The sequence below is a fragment of the Pectinophora gossypiella genome, chromosome 20 (genome assembly GCF_024362695.1).
Source record: "Pectinophora gossypiella chromosome 20, ilPecGoss1.1, whole genome shotgun sequence".
Lineage (NCBI taxonomy): Eukaryota > Metazoa > Arthropoda > Insecta > Lepidoptera > Gelechiidae > Pectinophora > Pectinophora gossypiella.
In genome coordinates this window covers 5,143,525-5,171,103 of record NC_065423.1, presented here as the reverse complement: position 1 = coordinate 5,171,103, position 27,579 = coordinate 5,143,525, and the positions used below count along the sequence as shown (strand labels likewise).

The 27,579-nt window shown below is 37.6% G+C and overlaps 2 protein-coding genes across 9 annotated transcripts in view; one reads left to right on the top strand and one right to left on the bottom strand.

Annotated features, from left to right (window-relative positions):
• The window catches only part of LOC126376165 (calcium release-activated calcium channel protein 1-like), a 66,569-nt gene extending 43,208 nt beyond the window's left edge, over positions 1-23,361 (top strand). For 3 of the 8 annotated variants that reach the window (XM_050023375.1, XM_050023374.1, XM_050023377.1), the window contains 6 exons: positions 9,700-9,803; positions 13,374-13,572; positions 15,157-15,310; positions 18,729-18,995; positions 19,718-19,819; positions 20,990-23,361. In XM_050023375.1, coding sequence (XP_049879332.1) covers positions 9,700-9,803; positions 13,374-13,572; positions 15,157-15,310; positions 18,729-18,995; positions 19,718-19,819; positions 20,990-21,135 — 972 coding nt within the window. In that variant the 3' untranslated portion in view covers positions 21,136-23,361. Of the gene's footprint in view, positions 1-3,068; positions 3,343-9,699; positions 9,942-11,268; positions 11,948-13,373; positions 13,573-15,156; positions 15,311-18,728; positions 18,996-19,717; positions 19,820-20,989 lie in introns of those variants that run through there. The other 5 variants (XM_050023372.1, XM_050023371.1, XM_050023376.1 and 2 more) reach the window with 4 other exon arrangements.
• Positions 23,362-25,339: 1,978 nt separating this feature from the next.
• On the bottom strand, positions 25,340-27,380 carry LOC126376169 (uncharacterized). The gene is made up of 3 exons (XM_050023384.1): positions 26,917-27,380; positions 26,300-26,566; positions 25,340-25,725 (listed from the first exon to the last, which is right to left on the bottom strand). Exons 1-3 carry the CDS (start codon positions 27,198-27,200, stop codon positions 25,554-25,556), a joined length of 723 nt encoding a protein of 240 aa, XP_049879341.1. The 5' UTR covers positions 27,201-27,380; the 3' UTR covers positions 25,340-25,553.
• Between the last annotated feature and the right edge of the window lie 199 nt (positions 27,381-27,579).

The window sequence follows — 27,579 nt, the reverse complement described above, 5'->3', positions numbered from 1 at the left end:
CATATCTCCTACCTAACCTTTCATAATTATAGAGTGATTTTTACCTCCTTACCTAGCAAAAAATAATTGCTCGAAGCGCAGGCAAAACCTTGCTGATAGTAACGCACTCGTATTGGGACGCTGATAACATATTATTACAATACTCATACGTCTGTGTGAAATAAGCTAGGCAATTTAAATAATTATTATGGGCTAGGCTTTTTTCTTTTACATAAGAAGTAGGTAGGTATATAATTGTCTTCAGCGCGTGAAATCACAATAAAATAAGATTCGTGAGGGCTTTATTATTTTGTTTAATTCCCTTGTATTTAAACACAAATGCATGTCCTCTATTTGAGAATAGAGTACCTAAGTATATAAAAATATTTTATGTGATCGTCAGGGGAAAAACATAGGGCCTACAGTTCAATGTACCACCGCCATTAGACCCGCATGGAAACTTTAATTTTCCGCCCCCCTCCGCATCCATGGTGATTCCCCAACTAGAAATGTGCGAAAATTGTATGGGTTCATATGTTTTTAGGGCGATATTTCAGGGATTTAGCCTCTCACCTTTTGACGCTCTGACTCTACAACTCTTCCTTTAGACATTACCGTCGTCGGAAAAATATCTCTACGTCTGACAGCGTTATGGTCAAAATTAAGTGAGTGCTGGCTGCGATAGCAGGATAACTGCTCAGATAAATACCTGTGCACCTACGAGGAAGGTACCAATGGGAAATTATACGTACAAATTCCGTCGGTCATCGGTTTTCCTTCTCGAGAACTTTGGTGTGACCACCAAAAATACATAAGTTAATAATAAGCTTACATAAGCGTTCACAGTTGACTCGACCATTATTTTAGACGGCTATACGGCTCACCACCTATCGCGTTCCTCGAACAAAAAGCTCGGCGAGGCGTACTCGGTTCAATTTGCGATGGATGTAAGTACCTCTGACTACTCCAATTGGGATATAGTGGTGAGGCTATGTTGAGTCTTCATTTGGGTCCTGTCCTAGGTTCAAGATAAATCGTGAAATTCAGATTACTAAGTTAAGACATCCATGATACTACTCTCTGTACAAACCGGGCAACCAGTTTATATTGGAATGTGTCCGCGTGATTTAATATGCTGCGAACGCAATGTCTCAACTCAGAATACACTGGTGATGCAAGCTATGCCATATTCGAATAAAAAAAAAATGTGTTATTGTAGCTCTTATTTATCATATACCCTCAAAATGCTTTTGTACGTATACTTAGTTTTTAAGTTCTCAAGTAAGTGAATTTATATTCTTATTCAGAATAAAGATTTCTTTAAACCTAAGACAGATCTATACGAAAATCATTAAATTTCCTTTTTTCTATCGATTTTATCCACGTTTCTCTATGACGTCACAGTGTGCTTTTTCATACACATTCCATAGTAATTTCGTGTTTAGGCGTTTAGTAAAAAGTAACTGATTTGACTATTTTCTTCATTAGGTATATGCATCATGATTATCACCCCCACTTTTGGCATATGTATACAACTTTTGGATGGTAGCTGGTATCCTTAGCTCAGTTTTAAAACTTTTAGGGATAACATCTGACTCGTAATAATTATGTTACAACCTGTAAATTCATACTTGTAAATATAAACAAATATTGACATATATTTTAGGCTTGGCTAGGCTGCTTTCCATTCGCGTTCGCGAGTCTGTCAAATATAGCCCTCAGGAACATAGTAACCTTTTACACTGTTAAAATAATTTGAAAAATCGGTTCAGTACTTGCTGAGATTATTAATAAGTACCTACAAACTCACAATTTCACAAACATTTTCTTTTCATAATACTTATTAGTATAAGTATAAGTAGACTATTTATTTATTTATTTATTTATTTATTATTATTACAAGTTCTTATAGCTAATTTACACCACTATCCAAAACAGACCCAAAAGAGCGTGTTAACGCGATAAATTGTCATATTGTTATTATCATATAAGTATATTGTAATGTAAGTACAATTGATACAAAACAATAATAATAAGTGCAGCATATAAATTTCGTCTTGACGTCATGTATAATAATGATTTACACATAGATAGGTACCTACCTGCATAATAAGTGCGACACTTAAACTAAAACTGCGATCGATTGTTATGCACAATGAGTTATAAAAAATGATTTACTGCATTATTTTTATCATTTCATAGTTAAGTGGTAGGTATTACATAGCCCTACTTGGTGGACGCGTGAGTTACATCGTATGGTCACGGGTCGAACCCCGGGACAGGCTCTATTTAAACAACAAAATTAAACTTTATGAGTTTGAATTCACGTTTGCATCATCATAGTTTCAACGATTTGTGTCCAGGTTAATGGCAATAAGGCAATAAGCTCGTACCCTATTACATGGTCCCATGAACATTAAACAGCGAAGAGTGGGTGTGTATACCTCTGCCTACCCCTTTGGGGATACAGGCGTGAAGCTATATTATGTTATTTCTTAGAAGAACAATACCTACGTTAATGCATTAATCTTGCCATACACATAGTTGTGTTAACATTTTAGACTGTCGCAGGATAAACAATACTACCAACAATACTACTTACCTACTAAATATTCTGTAAGTACCTATTTCAATTTAACACGGTGAGCTTTCTCAGAAGTTGTCTGTCACAAGTCCAATCACTACTCGTACTATATACCTACACCAACGAGCGTAAATGGGAGGCCAGAGTCCAAAGTAGATTTGCTTTTTTTGTGCAACGTTCAAGTTCCTAACGCATAACAACTATGGTTGACCGCAGATACTCTAATAACCTTCAAATTAAGCTTTTGAACTCTGCACTCTACTTACGATTTGACATGGTAAGCCGTTTCGGAGTTTTAACTGTTCCAAGTCCAATTAATCACACACAAACTTAAAAAATGGGAGATCAGATCGTCAGAGTCCAAAGTAGATTTATATTTTTTGTGCACGGTTCATATTCCTTTTGTGCATGCGAAAACATTAAAGAAATAAACTAAGTATTTCCAGTACGTATTGTAATCACGTCTAGCATAGTAATATAATAAAACCGCGCGCGGTCATTTCGAGTCAGTCGCCATTATTCTGTTGCGGCGGATAGTAGCCGCCGCTAGAGATGTCATTTTTCCCGCGTAAACGCCGGCGGGAAAGCTCTATATTATCTGTGCCTGAAGTTTTTTAAAAGCGTTCGTTTTATTGTTAATTGTTTTTCGGATGAAGTGAAGTGAATATTACTGTGATATTATTGTTACGTATCGTATCTACTATGCAGGTTATATATTTTTATTAATAAATTAACAAGTGCTCGCTCTGATGTCCAAGTTCCTCGTCAAAATGAAACAGGTACTTCATTTAATTATTATTGTATAATATACAATGATTTAATGTAGGTAATACTTTACACTTTTTGTTTTTAATCGTAAAGACTTATAAGTATATAAACTTCAGTGTGTATTGTAGATTTTTTAATAAAAATAACACAAGAAGATTAGCTCCTACGATAAATAAAATATTTAATATTAAAATGATGATCTAACATAACATAGGTTCCGTTTCCGTTCCGCTTTGAATTTGTAGTGTTTCGGCCTACGCCGCTTACACTTCAGGAAAAGCCATTTACCTATTTTTCAACAATTGAATAGGTACCTACCTACCTACTATGTAGAAATAGTAACAGGACCGGCGGGTGACTATCCTAATTAGTAGTATAACCTATATCGCATAGAGCCTATAATACACCGAGCAATATGTCAAATCACTTCGGAGTCTACTCGTTTCCCCCCTGCGATGATATGATATGCCCACTACTCCCATTATCTACGTAGCTTCAATGCAGTCATCATCATCGTGGCCCGTTAATCATCATCTCCTCAATGCATTAAATAATAAAAAATATTAAGATTACAATGATGCGATATATGATCAAATTAAATACGTGTCTTACAAGATAATTTTGAAAACCTACCCAGCCTGAAACGCTCTTGGTGTCGCCTCGTGCAGGGAGGTTCATGCAGATACGTGTAGGTGTAGACGACATACTTAGTTCCTTAGTCTTAGTCGTCTTAGTCTGCACCGGCGTGCGTGTATGAAACGATTGATGAATGTGGAGGAAGTAAGTGTGTCAGGATCGAAGCAAATGGAATTCCATAGTCTCTGCGAAATTGGCGTGTATGTAACTACTTAGTAATTAATACTAATACCATTAGTATTAAGTACAGTGACACGAAATATGTAATACTTCCTACCTGTGACATAGGTATCTACTCAAACCTAATCATGTTTAAAAATAAATGTATTTTGACCCATTTCAAACATTAGGAGGTATTGTAGCGGATGTTATAAAACTACGTCCGGTGTTCCAAGTAGTCGTTACTGAAGAATGAATTTGCTCTTAAAGAAACAAAATTTACTGATAGGTACCTACCAAATCATAAAACATAACGCATAGGTACTTAGAAACTATAATGTTATATTTAAATATCAGTGCTCAGGGGGGTTAAAATGGCCACACCGAAGCAATTCATCTAAGAAAGCAATATTGCAATTTGACATTTGCGCGTATAAAAGTAAGTGCGCAATGCAAACAAATATCAAATAGCAATATTGCTTTCTTAGATGAATTGCTTCGGTGTGGCCATTTTAACCCCCCAGATGTCAATGGCTAAGTACCAACGCGGAGGTCCGTATTGCTCTATGCTAAGTACAGTCATGAGCAATATCATGTAGGTACCCACTTTAGAACCCTGTCGCACTACCATAACAACATAACATAACATAACAAATACTTTATTGCACAAACAGGAAAAAACAAAAAACAAAACAAAAGAGAAATAGAATTAGTACAATAGGCGGCCTTATTGCCAAAAACCATACCATATTACCATATTTGACATTTAATGAGACTTACGGTTTAATTTGTCAAAAAGTTAATGCGACATGGTTTCAAAGTCATGGTTTCACTCGTGACCGTACCTACTATACACCAAATACGTAAGTAAGGGCGCGTTCAAGTTGTCTTCCAATCTAGTCAAAATGTTTTAAAGCTTTCAATAACGACAGACTAACGCTAATGAAACCAAAATATATGGGATTAATCACAGCACATGTATCGATCACGTGACGCTGTTTGTATTTTCGTATACTTATATCTATTACTTACTGATGTTTAAATCATAGCGTTATCCAGTTTTTCACGGGGTCCGCTTACCTAACCTGACGTTTTGATAGGTCCGGTTTTTTACAGAAGCGACTGTCTGTCTGGCCTTCCAACCCGCGCAGGGTAAACCGGCCCAATATAGATTAGGTCACATACCTCCGAAAATGCATTTCTCGGGAATGTGGGAAATTCCTCACGATGTTTTCCTTCACCGCTGAGCACGTGATACGTGCACGCGATATGAATTCGACAGTCATTGGTTTAGGCCTGTGTTGGATTCGAACCTGCGACTTTAAAGTGAGAGGCAAGCGTACTACCAACTGGGCTGCCACGGCATTAGAGCACGAATAATGGTAGAATTCCCAAAAATTAAATACGCAAATAATAGTCGTTCAATACGTTTATTTACTCTGAGCTTGAGGATACTAAAACCGAATAGATTAGGTAATTAAGCACATACTGCGTTAAAACAAGTCCAAATAGTGTTTACATTTTACCGGTTTTATAATAAGTAGGTAAGGTACTTACTTGGATGAGTAATTAAGACAATGTTGAGTAACACGAGGACCATAGTTCAGTTCTTATGCAACATTATTTTAGGTAATATTACAACAGAAAAGTTTCGAAACTTAAAACACCTTCAATCAGTTCAGCCATCGCATCTGCGGCAAATCTGCAATAAGTCACGTCAAAAAATATACATGCTTATTATCCTGGGACTCCTTTTTAATAGACTGATCACCCTATATGGGTATAGGTACTATTCATTAAATCTTTTTTTTGTTTTGTATCAAAAGTCTACAACACTGCAAGTTATCTCGTGACTCCCTGCGGCGCAGCCCACCCCTTTAAGGATGCGAGTTTATGTAAGATCACGCTTACTTCCCATTGGGGTTATTCACATAAAGAGACCACGGAATTACACTCACTAAGTTCCTGAAACAACACTTCCGCTTGTTCACACTTAAAAAAGAAATCTAAAAAAAAAATAATATATATAATAAGTAGTAAATAGTAGTATGCTCCATACTCCGTCCGGTTGATTGAGGTGAGGCCTGTGTCCAGCAGTGGGACGTATATAGGCAGTTTATATTATGTTTATAATAGTAAAATATTCATTAGATTCATACATGCTCGGCGGTTTAACGTACTCTTGGACTTTCTAATTCTTAAATGAGAGTATCAAAAGTTAAAAAAAGCTTAAGTATTTTGCTCTCCATAAGGCCGCATTCAAGTGTCGACAGCACCATGCATCATATCCAGTGCGTGTTACGGCCCGCCCAATAATGATGTTTAATTTCTTACATGCGCACGAGCATACGCGGCCATTCTGCGATAATCACGATCGTATTAAGTCGTTGTCAGTATGCAATTTGATGATAATTGTGGCATGTGAACTTGACATTATACTTTTACACGAGGACTGAAAAGTTATATTCGGTGATCGCCATTGTTAAGTACCAAGTGAATCTGTATTGAAGTCTAACCTAGATTTTTTGACGTGATTTGGCTCAATTGGACTAGGCTGGAAAAGAGCGCTGAGGGCTTTAATTGTAGACCTAGTAATTGTATTCCTTAACTTTGGTAACTACTTTTTAGTTCAATAAGTAAGTAGATACTCTTTAACACTTTGACAGTCTAGCTTCATACGTCCGTGACCCATACATGGGTGAAGTGTTTACATTTGTTATTATTTACGTTTTTAACAGGATGTATAAAAATCGAAGTAATATGCGGGACTTTCAAGGAAGTCAAAACATTTTGTATGGGGACTATCAACGTGTTAAATGTGCACAGAACTCCCTCCACATACCTCCCCCCCCCCTTCTTATCGTCCTCTCTTCCTTTCGTATATCGATCCTTCTTACGCATAATCCATTTTAACGGAGTCGCGCCGGCAACTATGGCTGTAGAGGATTCTGTGCTAAAAGTAGTTGTATATCAATGGCTAAAAGTCAATGCCCTTGTCAGAACTTTGCAAGTAACATGTGTGAATAAAAACGAATGTAGCGTTGACAGCGACTCTCCGAACGGCAACCCGCGCTACGGCGAGTCTCTTTACGGCGAGTGGCCTGTAGGGAGCGCTGGTAATTGTAATAAAACCCCACACAAATAATTGAATGAACTGTATTACTTAGGATATTAATTAAATTACAAGATCCAAATATTGAGACGCGTTGGTTTGCTCGCGCTAAAGATAGATAGATAAAATACTTTATTGAACACAATGGACACAAAATACAGAGATAAGGACAGCATATACAGAAAAGCACAACAGGCGGCCTTATTGCTCATGCAGAAATTTCTTCCAGGCAACCTTTGGGTACAGGAAAATTTTGTACAAGTATAATAATAGCGGATATATAGAGATGTGACTGACCATAAATCGTAGACTATTAGGTATGTCCCATACATGGCCTTATTTTCCCTCTACGTCGAGCGAGTTTTGATGTTAATAAAGTAGGGGATAGGCAGATACAGCACCCTGCTCCATTCTGGATTGGTAAAGGAGTTGGTTGGACGATCAAAGTAGTATCTTATTCTTATAACGTAAGTCCATCATACGCGGTTTCCTATGCAGCGTTTTCTATAAAGGAGTTTAAAAGTTAAAACCACAAGTCACCAGAAGACAATTTGTAGCCACATCTGATATAAGCCTTATATAAGATGGACATGTCATCAACTCATCACCCATAATAGAGATGGGAGGACAACATTGGACTACACACTCCCTCACAACTACCCACAAGTAATCGTTGTTTCGGACCAACATGCGCAATGCGATAAAATTTTCTCACGGTCGTTATATCGATTCTGACGATATAATTATATCCTTTTGTCGATTGGAATAAGTCATACAGTTTTGTCAAAATACGTTGCACGCATGTTAGGGAAAAAAGACAAACTTATCGATTTAGACAAAATTTATTGAAACGATCGATAATTTTATCACGTTGCGCATATTATCCCTGTAGAAGTACCTATATTCAGTATTTTACATTACATTGATAGCGGCACAGATCTCCACACGGGATAGACAACACAATATAATCAGCCCTCGCGGTTAAGGAAGCACGTACTCTACTTAAATAGCATTCGCTGCATTGGTGGAAGCCCTCGATATATATCGCGCCACGCGCGACGCGGCTGCCGTGCAGACATAGCTGATACATAAAACTAGTTATCACCCGCGACAATCACATGCTCGCTCATGTGGCATTCCTCGATGCCTCATTCAATGTCAATGCCAGTAATCGTCGTGTAACCGGCAATCAGCAAATGACAGCTCTCTCGCTTCCCACAGCGGGTACCTGCGAGTACTTACGAGTACTTACCTCATGTCACGGCTCGTTGCCGGCACTTTGCGTGTTTTTTTTTTTTTTTATCTCAGTTGGTGATGTCCGCACTAATAAGGGAAGTAGGTAGTAAATGACGGAGCGTTGGGCTTTGGGTAAAATTGTCTTGAATTGATGATGAGGTTGTAATGGGCGGTGAATTTGGAGTTAATGACAGCTAGGTACACTGGGCTAGGCTATTGTTTGAGTTTTTTTATCACTTCTTCTCAAGCATGATACACACATTGCGAATAGTAGGTGTTTTTCAATTAATTGTAAGTTCCAAATTCGCCGTTTTCAATCTTAGTAGCTAATCCATTGAGATAAAAATAGCTAAAAGTCAGAAGACAATTTGCAACCACTTTTATTTATGCCTTATAACGATGCACGTCTAATCAGAAGACGCTAAAATAAATTAATTTTACAGACTTCACGCGCATTGATTCGATCACTTGTCGATTCAGTATTAATTGTTTCTTTGTCTAGTCAATTTTACGCATATCAAGATAAAAATATAGGGGAAACCCTAACCGCATAATAAATAATACGAATTTTATGACTCGTAAATCACGTAGGTATAAAATACATTACACGTTTTTAGATGTGTTATCTAAATGTTTTTGCAGTTATTAACTTTTTGCTTATCTAACTAACGGAGATGGTATACGATATCGAAGTAGACCACCAGCCCGATGGTCGGATGACAATATGAGGTACTTTTGTTGGAAAGCAGTGGATGACTTGCACAGGATCTGAAAGAATATATTGTAAGGAGACCGAAAAGCGAGAAGGCAAACCTGCAGACACTTTTCTTAGCTCCACCCACCCATCGTTAGCAATGATATCAGCGGCCAGAAACTCCTGTAAGGTGTCTTTGTTAGCTCTTACGTTATAAGTTAGAAAATTACAAAATGTACTTAAACTTCGTGTCCATTTTTTGTTTAATGTGTTACCTGATTACCTCACCGGTTTCAACTGAAAACCAGCGTCATAGTCTAGGCTATGGCATTATGCTGAGGTGGAACCGTTTCGGCATACATTCATAATTGTATTATTTTGTGTTAATATGTTAAAACAATAACTATGTCGAATAAATATTTTTTCTTTTTTTTTTTAATTAAGATGGGTTTGCTCTTGACTTCGTTCTTCTTTCTTTCTTTCTTTAAGTGCTTATTCCATTGCCTAACATTTTGTTTCTACTTGTTCCAGATATCAGAAGCGAGCTTCGTAACGAGCGTAGAGGAGGCGTCTAGGGTCGACCAATGCACACAAACGCCCCCGAGTGGACGACCACGCCCACGCACCCTGCAAAGGTACCACACGTCTGACCACATCTTCGAGAGGCCCCACAGGCCCTGCCGGAGGCCCAAGAGCTTAGGCCTCAGTGACTCGTGCCCCTATTTCACGAGGCCCCCCAGCTATGATAGCGGAATCAGCGGATTCCTGCCAAAGTAAGAAAGGAATATGTAGATGGTGGAAGTCCCAGTAATGCATGTCTAGCTATACCTATTTGTATGGAACAGCTGTTGGTATCAGTGAACAGTCCTTCATCATTCCTCTAGTCTAGTTTCTAACAATAGAACGGGGTATATTGTTTAACGTATCAGTTTTAGATGAAGTTTTATCTACCATTGTTACTGTGGAGTCGAATCTTCTGAACACAACATAAGGTTGAAAATTAGGCATGTGGTAACACAAACAATCCATTTTCATTTCGCTTTAAGATAATAAGTAAATAACATGACAGATTTTCGAATCAAAAATACTTACCTACTGCGAATACCAATTGCTATAGCGCTAGAAATGATTTATCATGGTATTATAAAAAACCTTCTTTATGTACTAAGTAGAAAGTTTGTAAATAGAATGAAGTAGCACAGCATGTCAATTACCTCTGTATTTGTAACTAACAAAACCCGTAAAGTATATTCGATTTCTAACAAAAACCAATATTCCTAATTATCATTAACTAAGTAGATAAGTATCTAAGGTATGAATGAACTAAGTAATTAAATTAGATACCTATAGACACGCAACAGAACAAAAATGCAAAGAATGAGTTTTATTAATTGGTGAGGTCGGCTATCACAAAAAAAGACGGATTTACGATCACCATGGGTGGCAGTTGGCGCGTTATAGTAAAGCCTATAGGCAAAAATATTCGTAGAGCTACAAAACTCTCTTTTCTAGCTCGGTTTTTTACTTTTTATGTACGGTCACGAGTACTAATATTGTATACACTTTGATGCCATGTCACATTAACTTTTTTGAGAAATTAAACCTAAGGGCCGCTATACACGGGCCGCTCGAGCAGTAACCCAGTGATCAACATACACGGACCGCTCTTGCAGTCATGAATGAAGAGCGCAGGTGGGGATAACTGCGCGAGAGCAGTCGACAGCTCGAGCAGTCAGTGTATGCCTGGCGACTGCTTGACCGTATGATGAAATTTCACCGCGCAGCCAACCGCCCGAAGCAGTTGCAACTGCTTGAGCGGTTCGTGTATTGCGAATGACTATTTTGTATTGAAACTGCAGGTGACCCAACGGCGACCGCTTAAAGATGTCTATTTGCTTGAAGCAGTCCGTGTGTGGCGGCTCGAAGTCTCATTGAATGTCAAATATGATAGTGCGAAAGGGTACTAAACTGGGTACATAATATTACTAATGACTGTACCAACCGGAAAACTTTTAGAACACAGTAATAAGTAGTTACTTACTGTAAAATCCCTGGGCACAATACCCGAAGTCACTTCAAGTGACTTCGTGAGTGACAAGGACCGAGAAAGCTTTCCTTATGAAGGTATATTTATTGAAAGTGGAACAAGCAACTTTGGGCGCGGGATTCCCGGTTCTTTGTGTAGCGAGCATTATACTCGTAGCTGAGTTGTATTGAAAGCTGTTAAGTCCGAGAATTATGCGGTTTAATTACATTTTTCTGTAGTCTTTCGCACGCAACTTATTTCAGAGAATTATTTTGGATGTGTAATTTCATAATCGAATATGATAACACCTTTTAAACATTTTTCCTTATTATGTACCTAAGTAAAAAACTTCATAGATAAGATACTTGTTTATTGAGTCATTAAGATGAGTGACACGAACTTGATCTAAGAATTTTAAAATTCAAAACTCTTAAAATCCATTAACCGAAGTACCGTTTAAACATCTCAGGTACTTACTTGAAAGGGCTACTTATATGTACTTAATTGCAACTTCTTTTCTCTCATATACAAATCTGAAGGTAGACTAAAATAAATACAACTTTTATTAATCATCGCGCAGTTTTTTCTAGCATTCGATAGTTACCTTAACGTCAAATTGGTGTATGTTATTGTTTATAGATTTGATGTAATTTGACTAATTGACGTGATAAGTAATCGTGTGAGCAATTAAACCGGTTCGGGTTCCTGCTGGTCCACAGTCTTATCTCGAGAGTCTACCGCGGAAGTTATATGGTGAGGATGTGCAAGATTATATTTATCTTTACCTATAGTGAATACTTACCAAACGCCTTTATTATAAACAACATTCTGATGTGATTTACTTCAACACAAACTTATAACACCCCGTCGTTTTTTCGTCGGGGGGTTAAAAACGTAAGATTTCTTGCAATAAACAATTCGGGACGACCTCATTTTACTCGGTTTGAAACCAGGTTTTGTTATCAAAAAAGTGATTTTACAAATAAGGCGCTTAATGTGGTTTTCACTATATTTGGTTAAAAATAATGGGTCATACATTCTGTTGCCACACGTCTTCTGACGTTGTTATGAGCGTTGTTTCATGTTAGTTCTATCCTAGGGTCCAATACAATCATTGTCTCCTTAACTATCCCGTTTTCACAGGGTCCACTAACCTAACCTGAAGATTCAACAGGATTTTTACAAGAACGACTGCCTGTCTTACCTTCCAACCCGCGAAGCGAAAACCAGCCCAATATATACATAATTATAGGTCATGTGTGTATATGTACACAGATACACAGAGTATTAATTAGGATCTGTGGTTAGGTACGTACCTACCTCGAAAAACACATTTCTTGGGTATACGAGTTTCCTCGCGATGTTTTCATTCACCGCTGAGGACGTGAAAATTATTTATTCAAACAAATTCGAATATTAGGTTCAGGCCCGAGCTGGGGTTCGAACATGTGACCTCATAGTGAGGGTGAAGTGTTCTTCCAACTAGGTAACCAAGGCTCTCGTAGAATATTTTATATAAAAAAAGTTAAGTCAGTTTTCTGTTGGAAAACTGGGAGGATTGGGAGAAAAGAAAACGCGTAGAATGTCCTTTTGATGACCGCTGTCGCCAAAGAGCTTAGGTAGGAGCATGTACGAGCACACTAGCCTGGATACTCCATACAAAAATGTCATTCTCACCATATGTTGCCTAACGCGTAAACGCGAGGGACTAATAAGACCTGTTCGGGATGATATGCAGCATCACGCATATGACCACGACCAAGGACAGAACATTTATTGAACGACAATTTAGAACGTTATCGAATTAGCCTAGTTGCATTCATCGGTTAATGAGGAGACCCTGTACCGGCAGTAGGTCATATATAACCGCGTGTAACGGTATCAAATGTCTTAAGTTTAAATTGTGATTGAGGCAGGACACGACGAAAAATCAATATCCCAACCTTGGGAATACGCTGTGAAACTCACATAAAGATAAGCGACTTGCGTTGGTGCCTAGAAACTAGTGACGTTTTCGGTTTTCTGTTCCGCTTAATCGTACTTACACAAACAGCCTCCTGATAATGACTTCAACGTTTTCATACCTTAATTCGAGTTTTCCTCCTAGTTTTTTGTCCAGAACATCATTGTCAAAAACGTTTGCAGGCAAAGCAATTAAAGGTGTGTTTTTGTCTCGTAGATATAAAGTGAATTCGACTGAGAGTCCGACAATATCGGTGACTCCACCGCATAGTTTGGAGTACTTATGCCCCAAGGGCGGTGGGAGTCCCAACGGAAGTGCCACCCCCAACGGGATGGTGACCAGAACGAGTGCTACGACAGTGCTGCTCAGCCCAGGGTACCTGCAGAGTCCGTGCCAATGTAACCAGTCTATTAAGGTGAGATTTTACCCATTTTTTTAAGCTGATAAACAATTTGTAAACAACAATGAACTTATTGTTTCGTTTTATGCCATCACGAGAATATTATTCGACAAGACTTTTCTGTTAACAGAAATTAAAAAAATGTTTTATTACGAAAACTAGTTACTTAATACTTAAGTTAGGTACACGCACGATATATATCTGAAGTACCTAACCAGATAATTAGGTATTTGAGACCACCAAGCGATCCATTAAAACCCAGGCTTATAAAAATAAAGAAAAAAAATCCCCAAAGAAGAAAAAATCTTTTATAAAAACTTACCTACCTGTGACATTTTATCTGTGATCGATCATTTTGTAAATCGTGCAAGCATATCAAAGCGTGGCGGTCACAATGTAATCAAGTTTAATTTGTAGAAAGATTCGCCTCAGTGTGTCAAAGATACGGCTTGTAATATAGGTTAGGTAGGTACCTAACCTAGTAGGTACTAGATCCGAAACTGAATCACAGAGTCTCCGAACTTGCAGTTTGTTAATCGAATCACGCGCAATCTACGACCGGATATTGGCATTATTTGATTTACAGCTGTTTGATAGCTAGACGGTTAGCTGCGATAGGTAGGGCTGCCAACACTGCCTGGTCAGTGGTACAAGTTTTATACATACCTATTTAAGTTACTTGACTGACTGTACATCAGACCATGTCTCGTTTCAAGGTGTTGTGGCCCGATGTCCTGATGTAAGGTGCGCTACGTTTGCTAGTCGATTGTCAATTTTATGACCTTCATGGCAGCCCTAAGTTATGATAAATACAATCATAAATAGGTTTTCTAACCATTAATAAAGTTTTCTTTTTCATTAAATTGCTGTAGATATCGGTACGTTATTAGCATCTACTTTCTAGTAGTGGGTGTTCTTACGAGTACTTATCATAAGTGCGAAAGTCAATCTGTCTTTTACCTTTCCATGAAATTAGCACACTAGTAAAATAACAAATGAGAATGCATGTAAAAGTTGGTTGATAGTGTATTACTAATAATAATTGTTTGAATATACGTTTTTTTTCTCTCTCTCTCTCTCTCTCTCTCTAATCTCAGCTGGGACTGCCCTCAAGATTATGCTCAAGTCCCTGTTTTTTTATAAGGGTGGTATTAATAAACTAATCTCAGCTTCGAGACTGCCCTCAAGATCATGTCAATTTGACAGTTCTTATATAAAAACAGGGACTTGAGCATGGTCTTGAGGGCAGTTTCAGCTGAGATTAGTTTATTAATACCACCCTAAGAACGATCACATTGACATGATCTTGAGGGCAGTCTCGACGCTGAGATTACTTTATTAGGAAAAAAAACAGGGACTTGAGCATAATCTTGAGGGCAGTCTCAGCTGAGATTAGTTTATTAATACCACCCTTAATCTCAATTTTGTGTACTTGTGACGTCGCGTACAAACAGTGAAGTCAGACAGTCATTTATTCGAACGTACGAATCGGTATATGGGCGGAATTTTTAGTAGGTCATCTGACAGATCTGACTTAAAACTGTGGATCAGGCTTAAATTGAGCACTGCCAAGATTACAATAGCGGATGTGTTTTGCAGAGTGTAAGCGAAGTAGCGCTGACGATGCCGACGTCTCCAGCGTGGAACGAGGAGGCTGCCGCCAACAACTCGCCAGACGGGCTGTCCTGGCGACGGCTGCATATGTCACGCGCCAAGCTCAAAGCTACAGCCACCACCTCCGAACTACTCTCAGGTGAGGTACATTAACGTTTAAATTTTGTCCTGATTGCGATTGCGGCAAGATAGATGCCCTTGAAATATGGTGATGGAGAAGGACTCTCAACTCCGTTGACCGCAATGAGAACCAATGAGTTTATTCTAAAAGAGCTCAATATTACCAAACGCCTTTCATCCATCTGTAACGGGAAAGCTCTCAGTTTCTTCGGTCACAATGCGGTCAGGAGACCAAGCATAGTCTGGAGAGGCTAATAATCGTGGAGCAGATGGAGGGAAGGCGCACCAAGGGAAGAGTACCAACGAGACGGTCCGATGCAGTGAGGATGACAGTTAGGGGGAAACCTGCATCGAACTGTCCATGCAGTTGAGAAACGCTGGGAATGGAAAGAAATCATTCATGGTCGCGATCCTCTGTAATGAGAACGATGATGAAGAAGAAGCGGTACATTAACTACGTATTAAGTACTTATTAAGAGAGGTTATTCCGTGCTTCGGAAGGCACGTTAAGCCGTTGGTCTCGGTTAGTACTTACTGATGTAAGTAAGTAGTTACATGAATGATGTCAGGGGTCTTGGCGGTCCAATAATAACCACCACCAGCAGCGTTGATGAGGTTGGTAACCCACCTCACAATCCACACTATAGAAGAAGACTCCTTAGGTATATCCGTTCAAAGATGGCGGAATTTATCGTAATTTAGTTCTCGAAGCACTGCTACTTAGACGGACAAGCGGGAAGCACTTCGCTAGAGTAATTGAGCATGGTAAAGGAGCGAAGTGGTTGCTGTCGCGAACTGATTGGCTGTCTTTATTGCCAGTACGACCCAAACAAGATTACCTACTTACGCAAAAAATCTAAGTCTATATTATATGTTTTCGTCCCCAGCCATAGGTACATTGTAGAATTAGTAAAGTTTACATCGATAAAGCATATTAATAATCAATTAATGACTAATACCAATAATACGTACCCGTCTGTCCCCGGGTCTAAAGAGATATAAATAAAATTGTAATCATCTATTAACCAGTTTCATAAAAGAATTAGTAATCATATCCGCAAGTCGTAATTTTGTTTGACGGCGCGGCGTAAGTTGTAAACTTGATATTTACTAACTACCTATATATAAACCGAAAGGGAAGGAAGTCATTTACATTTTGTTTACATTCTGTTTCCTATAAATGCAATGTAAACCGCTTTGGATTAAACTTGGAGAGAACAGTGATGTGCCCTAAAGATGCGTAAAACTTATATACTTATAAAAAGAGTTTTATTACCTAATCTTTAGGCAGATATGACCACAGTACGGTCACGAGCATTAATATGTATACACTTTGGTACCATGTCACATTAACTTTTTTGACACATTGAACTGTGAGTCTCACTAAATGTCAAATATGTTAGTGCGACAGAGTCCTAAAGTGGGTACATTATATTGCTCATGAATGTACATGAAAGAACAATTTGAAAAAGAAAAACAGCCAGTGTCCTTAGAGTCTTTACTATTAAAAGACTACATTGGGAACATTCCGACTTCCCGGGGCACAAAACTGCGAAAGAACTCAAATGTTGTTTCCTACCTACCTTTTAATTCTTAGGTGTAACATACATACATAAACTCACGCCCGTTTCCCTAATGGGGTGAGCAGAGCCACAAGTAATCAAAGACAACTTGCAGCCACTGTTGATACGATGTCGTAAGCTGGATATGATAAACCTTATGGTGATAAGGGATCAGCCTATCGCCCATAACACACACACACACACACACACACACACACACACACACACACACACACACACACACACACACACAAGCACTCGCACACAAACACGCACATACAATATCTCTTATGTTTTTAAAATTTTTGTCTTATGTATCATCAAATCTCATCTCTTCTAATTTGTGTTATATAAACATAATATAAGTAGCTTTAGACAATAATCATCCGAGGGGGGAGCCTGGAGTTCTGTACTACAAGCTAACGCTTCTCACAGACCCCAGTCTCTCTCATCAACAACTGCATCTTAATCTTGTTTTATTGTTAATTACCAATTATCGTGTTGATGTGAGAGTAATAAACATATTTTATTTATTTATTTACATTAACTGTCCATCATGTTAGAGGTCACAATCCCTCAATCTTAATCTTAGGTGTAAATTGGAATGTAAATGACTTTATACAGGGTGTTAGTGACATTGTAACGAAAACTTTGAGGGGTGATTGAGGCCATGATTCCGAGATTATATCAAGTGGAATTTTCCGTCGCAAAAGTATGGAATTGAAAATAATTAAAAAAAACACAAAAAATTACAGGATGATTCAGACTGAAAATTCCACTTGATATCAACTCAGAATCATGGTCTGAACCATCCCCCTCAGTATTCGTTACGGTGTCACTAACACCCATACCTACTTGTATGGCGACCGTATGTACTTGTGTGGGGTGTAAGTGACATCGTAACGAATACTGAGGGGGATGATTCAGCTGATTATTCTGAGTTCATATCAAGTGGAATTGAAAATAATTTAAAAAAAAACTAAAAAAAATCATGAATTTTGCGACGAAAAATTCCACTTGATATTAACTCAGAATTATGGTCTGAATCATCCCCTGAGTATTCGTTACGATGTCACTAACACCCTGTATATATTAGCTACAGTATAGCTTATATATTATTATTCGTGATCTCTTTACCGATATGCACACGTGAGTCTTATCACATCCCTATTGCATTCCATCTTTATTGCATTTTGAAAGACTTTTCTAACGGCACTCCTCCACTAGAATCGGCCTCAGTTGGTATTTCCGTCCTCGATTTAAGGACGTTACTCACTGAAGTCGAGCATATCATGCTGCCAACAAAAGAATATGAAATTAATGACGTCATGTCATGGAGTAAACTCGGCCGTAAAAATACCGTCTTTGAGCTGAGTCGAAGAAGGTTCAAGTGAACATCTTAGGATACGGGTCTTTTTCTAACGTGTGGGTTGTGAGGTGGATTACCAACCCCATCAAACCTGGTGTCAGGGTTATTATTGAGCCACCATAGGCCCCTGACATGACTCATGTAACGACTACGTACTTACATCAGTAAGTAATAACCGGGGCCAATGGCTTAACGTGCCTTTCGAACACGGATCATCTTACTTTTGGACAATCAGGTGATAGCCTGTAATGTCCTGAACAAACTAGCGATAATAAAGTAATTTTTGTGATTTGTCCCTCCCTATCGGGATTCCAACCCGGGACCTCCGGACCGAGAGCACAACGCACAACTGAACCACTGGACCACGGAGGCCGGAGAGTACGGGTGTAAGTGCTGGATGCCGTGGAGTTACATGCCGCCACCGTCTGCTATTTGACGCATTGTTCAGAACTGTACCTACCCCTGACACAATCTCTAAAGTATATATTATCTTCTTTCCCCCTCAGGTTTCGCAATGGTAGCGATGGTAGAACTGCAAATAAACGAACCGACGAACGTCCCAGAGTGGTTGTTCGTAATGTTCGCAGTGTGCACCACTGTGCTGGTAGCTGTCCATATCTTCGCTCTGATGATCTCCACGTACCTTCTGCCGAATATAGACGCTGTCAGTAAAATGGAGACGCCTGGAGGGCCGACGAGAGCGCTCCGAGATTCTCCGCATGAACGGATGAGGGGGTTCATCGAGCTCGCTTGGGCGTTTAGTACGGTGCTAGGTGAGTCATCTCATTTGTTTTGTTTGTCTGTCTACGATAAGTCACGTCCTAAAAAGGTATCGCTTGTGTGTTCTTTGCTTAATATACACACACAGAGCTGGGTAAGCGAGACAAGTGGGCCGTGGCGCGGGATTTTATATGCAAGCGAAATTCCGCCCTCCCGTTTCGCCGGCTCTGTGTGCGACAAGCTTAATTAGTACCTTTATTGCGTACAGAAAGAAGTATAAGTAGGTAATTAACTAACGTGCATGGTATAAAAACGTGCGTCCTTAATAATAATCTTATCAGCAAATAGGCTTGAAATTCCTAGCAGTTCTGTAACCGTTCAAAATCGGAAATTACAGTTGGATTATTTTTCTCGATAGCAATTAATGAGGTCAAACTACGCCGTTCTCAATGAAACGATTCTTTTTTTGACGTGATATACCTATTGTACCGGGCCTCCAGATCGTGAGCCCAACGCTTAACCACTGGACCAGAGAGGTCGGCCATATTTATTCCCATTTGCGACAGTCAGATGTCAACCTTCGCATTATGAACTAAGGGTGGTATTAATAAACTAATCTCAGCTGAGACTGCCCTCAAGATCATGCTCAAGTCCCTGTTTTTATATGAGAACTGTCACATTGACATGATCTTGAGGACAATCTCAAAGCTAAGATTGGTTTATTAATACCACCCTAAGTGCCCGCGTTTCATCTTTTTCCTACGTTTAATTCCAGGTCTGTTCCTGTTCCTGGTGGAGATCGCGATCCTCTGCTGGGTCAAGTTCTGGGACTACTCCTTCGCAGCCGCCACGGCAGCCACAGTCATCGTTATACCAGGTATGAATACTTACATATTATAAACTAAGCTTTTGCTCGTCGATTCGCTCCCGTTAAATTCGAGTAGGTACCTACATACACACGGTTACCTTACGTAATGTACCAATTTTTAGCTTCCTACCTTGAAAACTGCGAAAAGTCCCATAACATATAAATTCACAAAAAAGCACGACTCACGATTTTTTTTGTAAGTCACAAATAGTCCGCATACCTACGTACCAATTTTTAGCTTTCTACCTTGAAAATTGCGGAATGTTCCATACAAACTTCCACCCCCCCATTTTAGGGAAGTGAGGGGGTTTATAAAGAGACAAAAAGTATCCTATGTCACTCATGCGATGTTAGGGCCAATGTCTAAAAATAAAACAATGATTGTCAGAGTTGGAGCTGTTGACATGCACTCTCATGTCATGCCATTTAATGGGCTAAATGCAGGTGTACCTCAGTGTCAATAATAATGACACTAATTAGCGGGTCGTAGTTGACCTTAATGACACGAATATACTCGTGCACCTATCTGACGCCGCCGGATTATCATCCGGAAAAAACGGATTATTTATTTATTATTTATTTATTAAAAATAAGTACAGTACTTAATAAATTTTTTTTGACAATTGACATTTTTTTTTTTGATACAGAAGTTTAGGTAGACCTATTAAAATGGTCATCATCATCAGCCCATTAACGTCCCCACTGCTAGGGCACGGGCCTTCCCTATGGATGGATAGGGAGATCGGGCCTTAAACGATCACGCGGGCCCAGTGCGAATTGATGGTTATTAACGACTGCTAATGCAGCCGGGACCAACGGCTTAACGTGCCTTCCGAAGCACGGAGGAGCTCGAGATGAAAACTTTTTTTTTGTGGTCAACCATCCTATGCCTAAGCCTCGTTAAAAATAAGAATAAAAAATAAAACATCCTATGACCGGCCTTTGCGAAAGTTGCTTAACTTCGACAATCGCAGACCGAGCGCATTAACCGCTGCGCCACCGAGCTCCTCAGTATTAGTATGAAAGATGGTGTGTGACCTCAAAGCTTGTCGGAGATGTTAGGCGGAGATTGCGCAGATTCGAGAATAGTGGAGGAACCAAGAGAAGGCCTTTGCCCAGCAGTAAGATTCAGTAGACTAGGTAACGTCAATAACTTGAAAACTAATCTTTCTTTTCCAGTGCTAATAGTGTTCGTGGCGTTCGCGATCCACTTCTACCACTCGCTGGTGGTGCAGAAGTGCGAGACTTCTGTTCAGGACATAGAGCAGCTAGAGAGCATGAAGCGGGATCTGGACACCGCCACTGTGAAGGTCAACATGTTCTGATAACATCCCAACTGTGACACGAGGTACTAAAAGCGATGACATGAGGGGTTATTTACTATCAGTTCCATACAAACGTGTTGAATAAGTATGGCATGAATTTTCCAGAAATAAGTAAAAGATATGATACTGATAAGTGAAGAATAGATGAAAATGCATAGAGTTTTGTGTGAAATAATGGACTATCTAAAACGAAGACTTATTCACAGAGTGCTACAACTACATTCGGGCGGGCACGTGAAAATGAAAGAGTTGAGTCGTATTTATTTAGTACCTTTTGAGCGGAAACTTTTGTCGGCCCAAATGTGTGTGTAGCATCCCTGATCCTAAAGCGATTGTCATTTAATAAGTATACTATGACGCCGAGAGTACAGCGCTGAGAATACTTATTAAAAACGAAATTCTGATAGGCTTTTAGAGCTAAAACATAGCTAAACACAACCTCGTGATACTTTTTCATGTGCAAACTCTTCTTTTTTCTTTGTTCTTTCTTTTATTTAGGCCAAGTAGTTAATCCCATTTGCGGAAAATCTGCAATAAGTCACGTCAAAAAAATAAAATGTGTGTGAACACGGTTAAAGCGGGAATTTATATGCCAATCTCAACTGCCTATACTGAAAAACTGGTGCTACGTTTTTTAAACTTTAAATTAAAACGATATTTCGAATCGACAAAAGACATATTCATACATAATGCTTAAGTTCTAAAGTGTATTCCACTTTTTAAGTTATTTTGTGTGTAAGTTACGTCGCAACGATATTAATAGAATTATATGGAAACTGAATACGAAATCTCAATTTTAGGCTGCAGGCAGCTAGGATACTAATACTAAATTAATTAAAAATAAATAATTATTAAAATCCGTCTCGAAGACAATAATATACTGTAGCAAATAAATGTTATGTGATAAATGTAAATACTAGATAAGGTACAACTTTAAATGATATTACTAATGTTTTTTTTTTAATGTTCGTATGATGTTAGTTATTAGAGTTAGGCTTCCGTTTTCTGTTTTAAAGTGTAACGAATCTCTTCATGGATAAATGCAAGGTTATCGCATGAAGTAGCCTTAGATTACACTGTTTAGTTCTATGAAGTAATAATGAGAGGCTGCTGCTAATTGGCTTTGACAAGTTAATAGAGATTGTTCTTACATTCGATAAAGAAAGTAGTAGATAGTTGAGCTTTTTCTTATACATATTGCAGGTTCTTCTTTCACACTTCTACTTATTAAACTTTGTTTGTTCCATCTATTTTCCTAAGCGCATTCTCTATTAACTTGTCAAGCTACTAAACTCTGAATGAAGGTGCAAAATCATTAAATTGATATATTCAGTTCACCAAAGAGAATTTCAGTAGTATCATATTGAATTTTGAATATTATATACCGTACTTCTATGTTGTAGACGTAACTGCGTAAATTAGAGCTAATATTATGGTTCATAAAGACTGCTTTATGTTACAATAAATTACAGAAAGTGTGAAAAGTTAAGATTGTTAGCAGCCGAATTGCTGCGGCTAATAAGTGTAAGATAGTATATAGGTGAGCGCAAATCTACCGAATGTCTTTACGGCTAATGATTCTCTACGTTAGTCCATTTAATTTTCTTCACAAAGTCGCTTCGCTGTTCGGTAAGTTTGCGCAGACCCTTGACGGATATTAAAAATATGTCTATTTTGAGTTACTTTTATTTATCACCGCATGTCAAGTTGTTATACCCTATAAAAGTTACATGATTAGAGTGAGATATCTCTCATCTCTTTCGTACTAAGCTATATTCTGTGAGTGCGAAAAATGTCTCGTCTCTTCCGCGCTAGGCGTTGCACTATACTATCCTGTTGTCATGCTAATCATGTTACGCTTTACAGTGTATAACAGAACGTAAGTTATGTTGTCGACTGTACTGAGTAATTATTTTGTTAACAATTATTACCTAATTATGTCTTCCATTGATATGATAAGCGTACGTGTGGTAGGACCAATTCCATTGTGCTGTTTAAGAATCGATCAGTATTCTTACGAGTTTGAAGTGTATTAAATAATGTACTGCTGGGTCAAAAAGGCCACATTTAAGCAATTCATACACAAAAGCAATATTGCTATTTGAATTTTTATCACTGCGCACTTTTAAGAGAATCGCTTCAATGTGACCCTTTTAAACACCCAGATATATTTTTGTGATCTGTTTTACACAAAATCCCGTTGTGAATAAATATTTTAATTTTTAATGTGTTTTTCATTACCAGCTGTTCTAGTAACCGTGAGAATAAATATCTAAAGTATACTATAGGACAGTGTATAAGGATTAAGGTCATCTTAGTAGAACAAAAGGCCAAATGAACTGTTAAATACTTTTTTTTATTCTTATCGAGTATAAAATCATACGAGCTAGCATACTATCCCACGTCAAGCAAGCTTTACATACTAATAACAATATTTACAAGAGCCACACCAAATTTAATAAAGTTCGTTTCAATAGTTGTATAGTATATCCACTCCTCGCCCACTATGTTTAACACACAAAAATAATTCGAGCATAATCTAGAAACTTGTGTATGATCATGGTGATAAACGAGACAGAAGAAAATAAAATAGGGCATTCCTTGTTTAAAATTCTCTATAAAGAATTTTCATTGTGTGATGTATGCTTTTCTGTGAGTAGGTACATTTTTGTTTGTTTTAAGATAATTTCTATTGAAATGAACTTTACATTATTCAGCTACACAACTAAATGGGGCTTTGTTGGATAAAACTGTACAAAATTCAAAAATACATGTAACTTACAAGTTATAATTATAACATATTAAAACTAACGACAAAAGATATTTCATTATGAAAGTAAATAAATATAAATCCCCCTGTATTACTTACATAAGTCAAAGATGTTGATGTCTTGGTAAAAAGTTATGGTGACATAATCCATAAATTACCCGAAATTCTGAAGTGTGTGGAAAATAGTTATTTAATATTACCAATTATTTGTTACTAATTTACTAAACCAACCATTACATCTGTAGAGGGACTTTGTTAAATCATTATTTGTTTAAATTCCTATCTTTGACTTGATCCCCGGATCATAAAAAAGGCTTAGTCTCGACTTACTTATGGACTTATTCGAGAACACTAATATGGTATACTTTTATTGGTACAAGTCATACATTTAGACCATTTTATATAACATTTCGATTCTGATGTCTCTTTTTCCCATAAAGTCCAAATAATTAGCCTGCTTAAAAGTAGTATAGATGGAATATAATAGTATTTATATTCTATTTCGTCACTAAATGTAATTAATAACTTTCAATAGTACACAGAATATTTCAGTCATGTTAAAAAGTTATCTTCATAATTATAAGTAAATGTACTACTCAATATTTGACACAGAAGATGAAGATGGTTTGATACTAATAATAAATTGTTTAGTAAAAAATATTGCTCAGCTGCTTGTCTTCCCGGGCATGTCGTAAAAACCGACAGAGGGATTGTGTCCTCTAACATGATGGACTAATGTTATGGGCGATAGGCTGATCCCTTATCACCATAAGGTTCATCATATCCAGCTTAGGACTTCGTATCAACAGTGGCTGCAAGTTGTATTTGATTACTTGTGGCTCTGCCCACCCCATTAGGGATTACGGGCGTGAGTTTATGTATGTATGTAAAAATTATTGATGCTATGGTAACTTACAGCTATTATTCCTTTAATATTATTTTAATCATTTATTATTTTTTAAGACGATTTGCATTAAATAAGACATTTACTATGAACTACAAGAGTAGCCTGCTAAACTACAATTTATTATTTTCATTCATGTTAAAAATTATTAAAAGACATTATTTGAAGTCAATTATTGAGCAGGATACATTTATAGTACACAAATACTATCAGTAAAGGGGACATAACATACATCAATTATGGGAAGTCTATTGACTCTTAAAATGACATTGAAAGCGATTATGTTATTATACTAAAACACTTGATGCAATATTAAACATTTTGACTATTTTTGATCAATCCATATTTTATTTGGTAAGAAGTAATTATAATGGATGAGAATACTATCTTGGTATTTACTGTTTGTGCTCATCAAGACCACACATATAGATTCAATACAAATATTTGCCTTTAAAGAAAATATAGACCAACCAAAATTAGCTATCTGTTAGGTACAGACAGAGTGCAGTGAAATAATTGAGCCATGGATTTTGCAATATTGTGAATGCATACTGAAACAACAGCACAAACCCTTGTAAAAAAAGTTGTGACATGATTAAAAAGATTAAATGCAAAAGCATGTCTCAATCTTTTACTGGACTTTCATTAGTAGTGAATAGGTACCTGAATCTCATAAAGATAGTTGCCATTAGAATCACTGATAGTATCTTGTGCCGTCATATCATAGAACTTAAATTTCTGCCATCACATCTCAACGTCCATCGCAGGTAGCTCTGGCACCAGTAGACCGTTTCTCTTAACGGACTCGTCATTTCCGTTTAAGTCTTTGTCATCTTCCTTTTTCTCCTCTTTAATCTTTTCTAGAATATCTTCTTTTGGCTTCCAGACCACTAGAGACATTCTGGGTTTTTCTAACCTGTAAATAATGATCATACATTACAATCAAGGTCATAATCAGTTTTAGTAATATAGTTAAATTCTTGCTATTTATTTAAAAGTACCATTAGCAAGGATACAACCTTAACCTTTGAAACTAATAACTATATAATAGCAAAATAGTTAAAGAAAACAAATAGATCATACTGTAACATAAACACTTTTTTATTTTATTTTATACTGTTTGAATGTTTACTTGTGTAGGTGTAGTGTAAAATTCGGACATTCTGAGTCATATTTAGTAACAATCATAGTTTAAATTATCACTCTATTGATAATACCAGTTACAAATTGGGTACATCAAGAGTTGATAAACAAAAACAGTTAAAAGAGAGTATCCATATCTGAATTTACTGCATTAAAGTTATGGTGATAAGGAAATGGAAGACATAAAAGTATTTAATAACTCATTTGTAATGTAGAATCATCAAGAGACCACTTATTGAAAGCCACAATTCTATTTTAGTTCTACCCTACAATCCTACTACAACCATTTTGTAACATAATTATGGTTGAAAAGAGGTAGCAAAAAAAAGCTGCATTCCCAAACTCACCTTTCAATAAGAGAAGCAGGCAACAAAGGTTCATCTCTTAGCTTCTTCACTTCTTCGGAGAGCACAATCTTATGTCCTTTTAGTTTCTCCGTGATCAGAGACGAAGTTCCTGGTGAAGTCCCAGATGAAGTTCCATCCATTGCAAGGTCCATAGTTTCTTGTGCCATTGATGATGATGATAGAGAGTGTGATGTGTAGTCTGATGATATGTGTAGACCACTGAGATGAGCAGCCATCTTTTCTTCGGTGATGAATTGTTTTGCCGGGCTGCAAAGTAAAAAAGTTTATTGAGTTTTATGTAATTGTTGATCTAAATACAGTAGTAATAAAACTAAATATCCCTCATAACATTCAATATACATAAATGTCTAATTTGTGAAAATGAAAATCAATAACAATCATAGCTTCTTATTTTAATTGTATATAATAATCGATTTTGTGACACTAAAACTCTACAACAGTTTGTCAATGAACGCGAAAGAGGAAAAAATATTATAAATTAATCTACCTATCACATATTTCAGGTTAGTTAACAAGTTTATTTCCCAGGAAAGAAATATATTGCAAAGTTTTTTATTAGATTCCAATAAGGAATCTATCATAAAATGTATACTTACATGACTGGTTCTAGATCCATACTCTTTCTTTTGCAATGAATGACTGGTGGTAGTTTACCGTCGTCTGGTCGGGCTGAGAACTGCACGATTTGAGGGGGCGAAGACATGCCCCACGGCACTGTCTCCACGTTCCATGGTGCCCCTGAAGGCGGAGGCATGATGTGGGGCTCCGGAATTGTACGATTATAGGGCACAGACGAGGCCAGAGCCTGTTGCGCCAATATCTGTTTCGTCAGCTCGTCTGACTGGTTGTACTGATACGAAGGATACCCGTACACATCCATCTCACTATTATGATTCACTGTTCACTGAAAGAGATTAAAATACGCAGAAATCCGAAAAATATACTCGAGAAATCGCACACGATACAAACAATAACACCACTTTTGACAGAGTTCACAAAAACATAGATAATATTGGAAATTGTAGAATGTTCGTGAAATTTCTATTTCTCTATTGTAGGCTGTTGTCTATGGTTCTGCAAGTTTTACACCACCGACTATATCTTATCAATCTATTCAATCCGATTCAATCATTCTCATGATGGATTTACAACGATGAAACGAACAATCCGTATCAACTGCCCTCTAGATTGATCATTCACTCAATCGTTCATTATAATCCGACTGCGTTAAAATAGGCGACAAATCGAGTATATTTTCA

Bases quoted from the DNA above. Each gene is read 5' to 3' on its own strand.
- LOC126376169 (XM_050023384.1), bottom strand. From the start codon at position 27,200: ATGGATGTGTACGGGTATCCTTCGTATCAGTACAACCAGTCAGACGAG. The intron at 26,567-26,916 runs GTAAGTATACAT...TTTACTTTGCAG, and splicing joins ATGGATCTAGAACCAGTCAT to CCCGGCAAAACAATTCATCA. The intron at 25,726-26,299 runs GTGAGTTTGGGA...CATTATTTACAG, and splicing joins CCTGCTTCTCTTATTGAAAG to GTTAGAAAAACCCAGAATGT.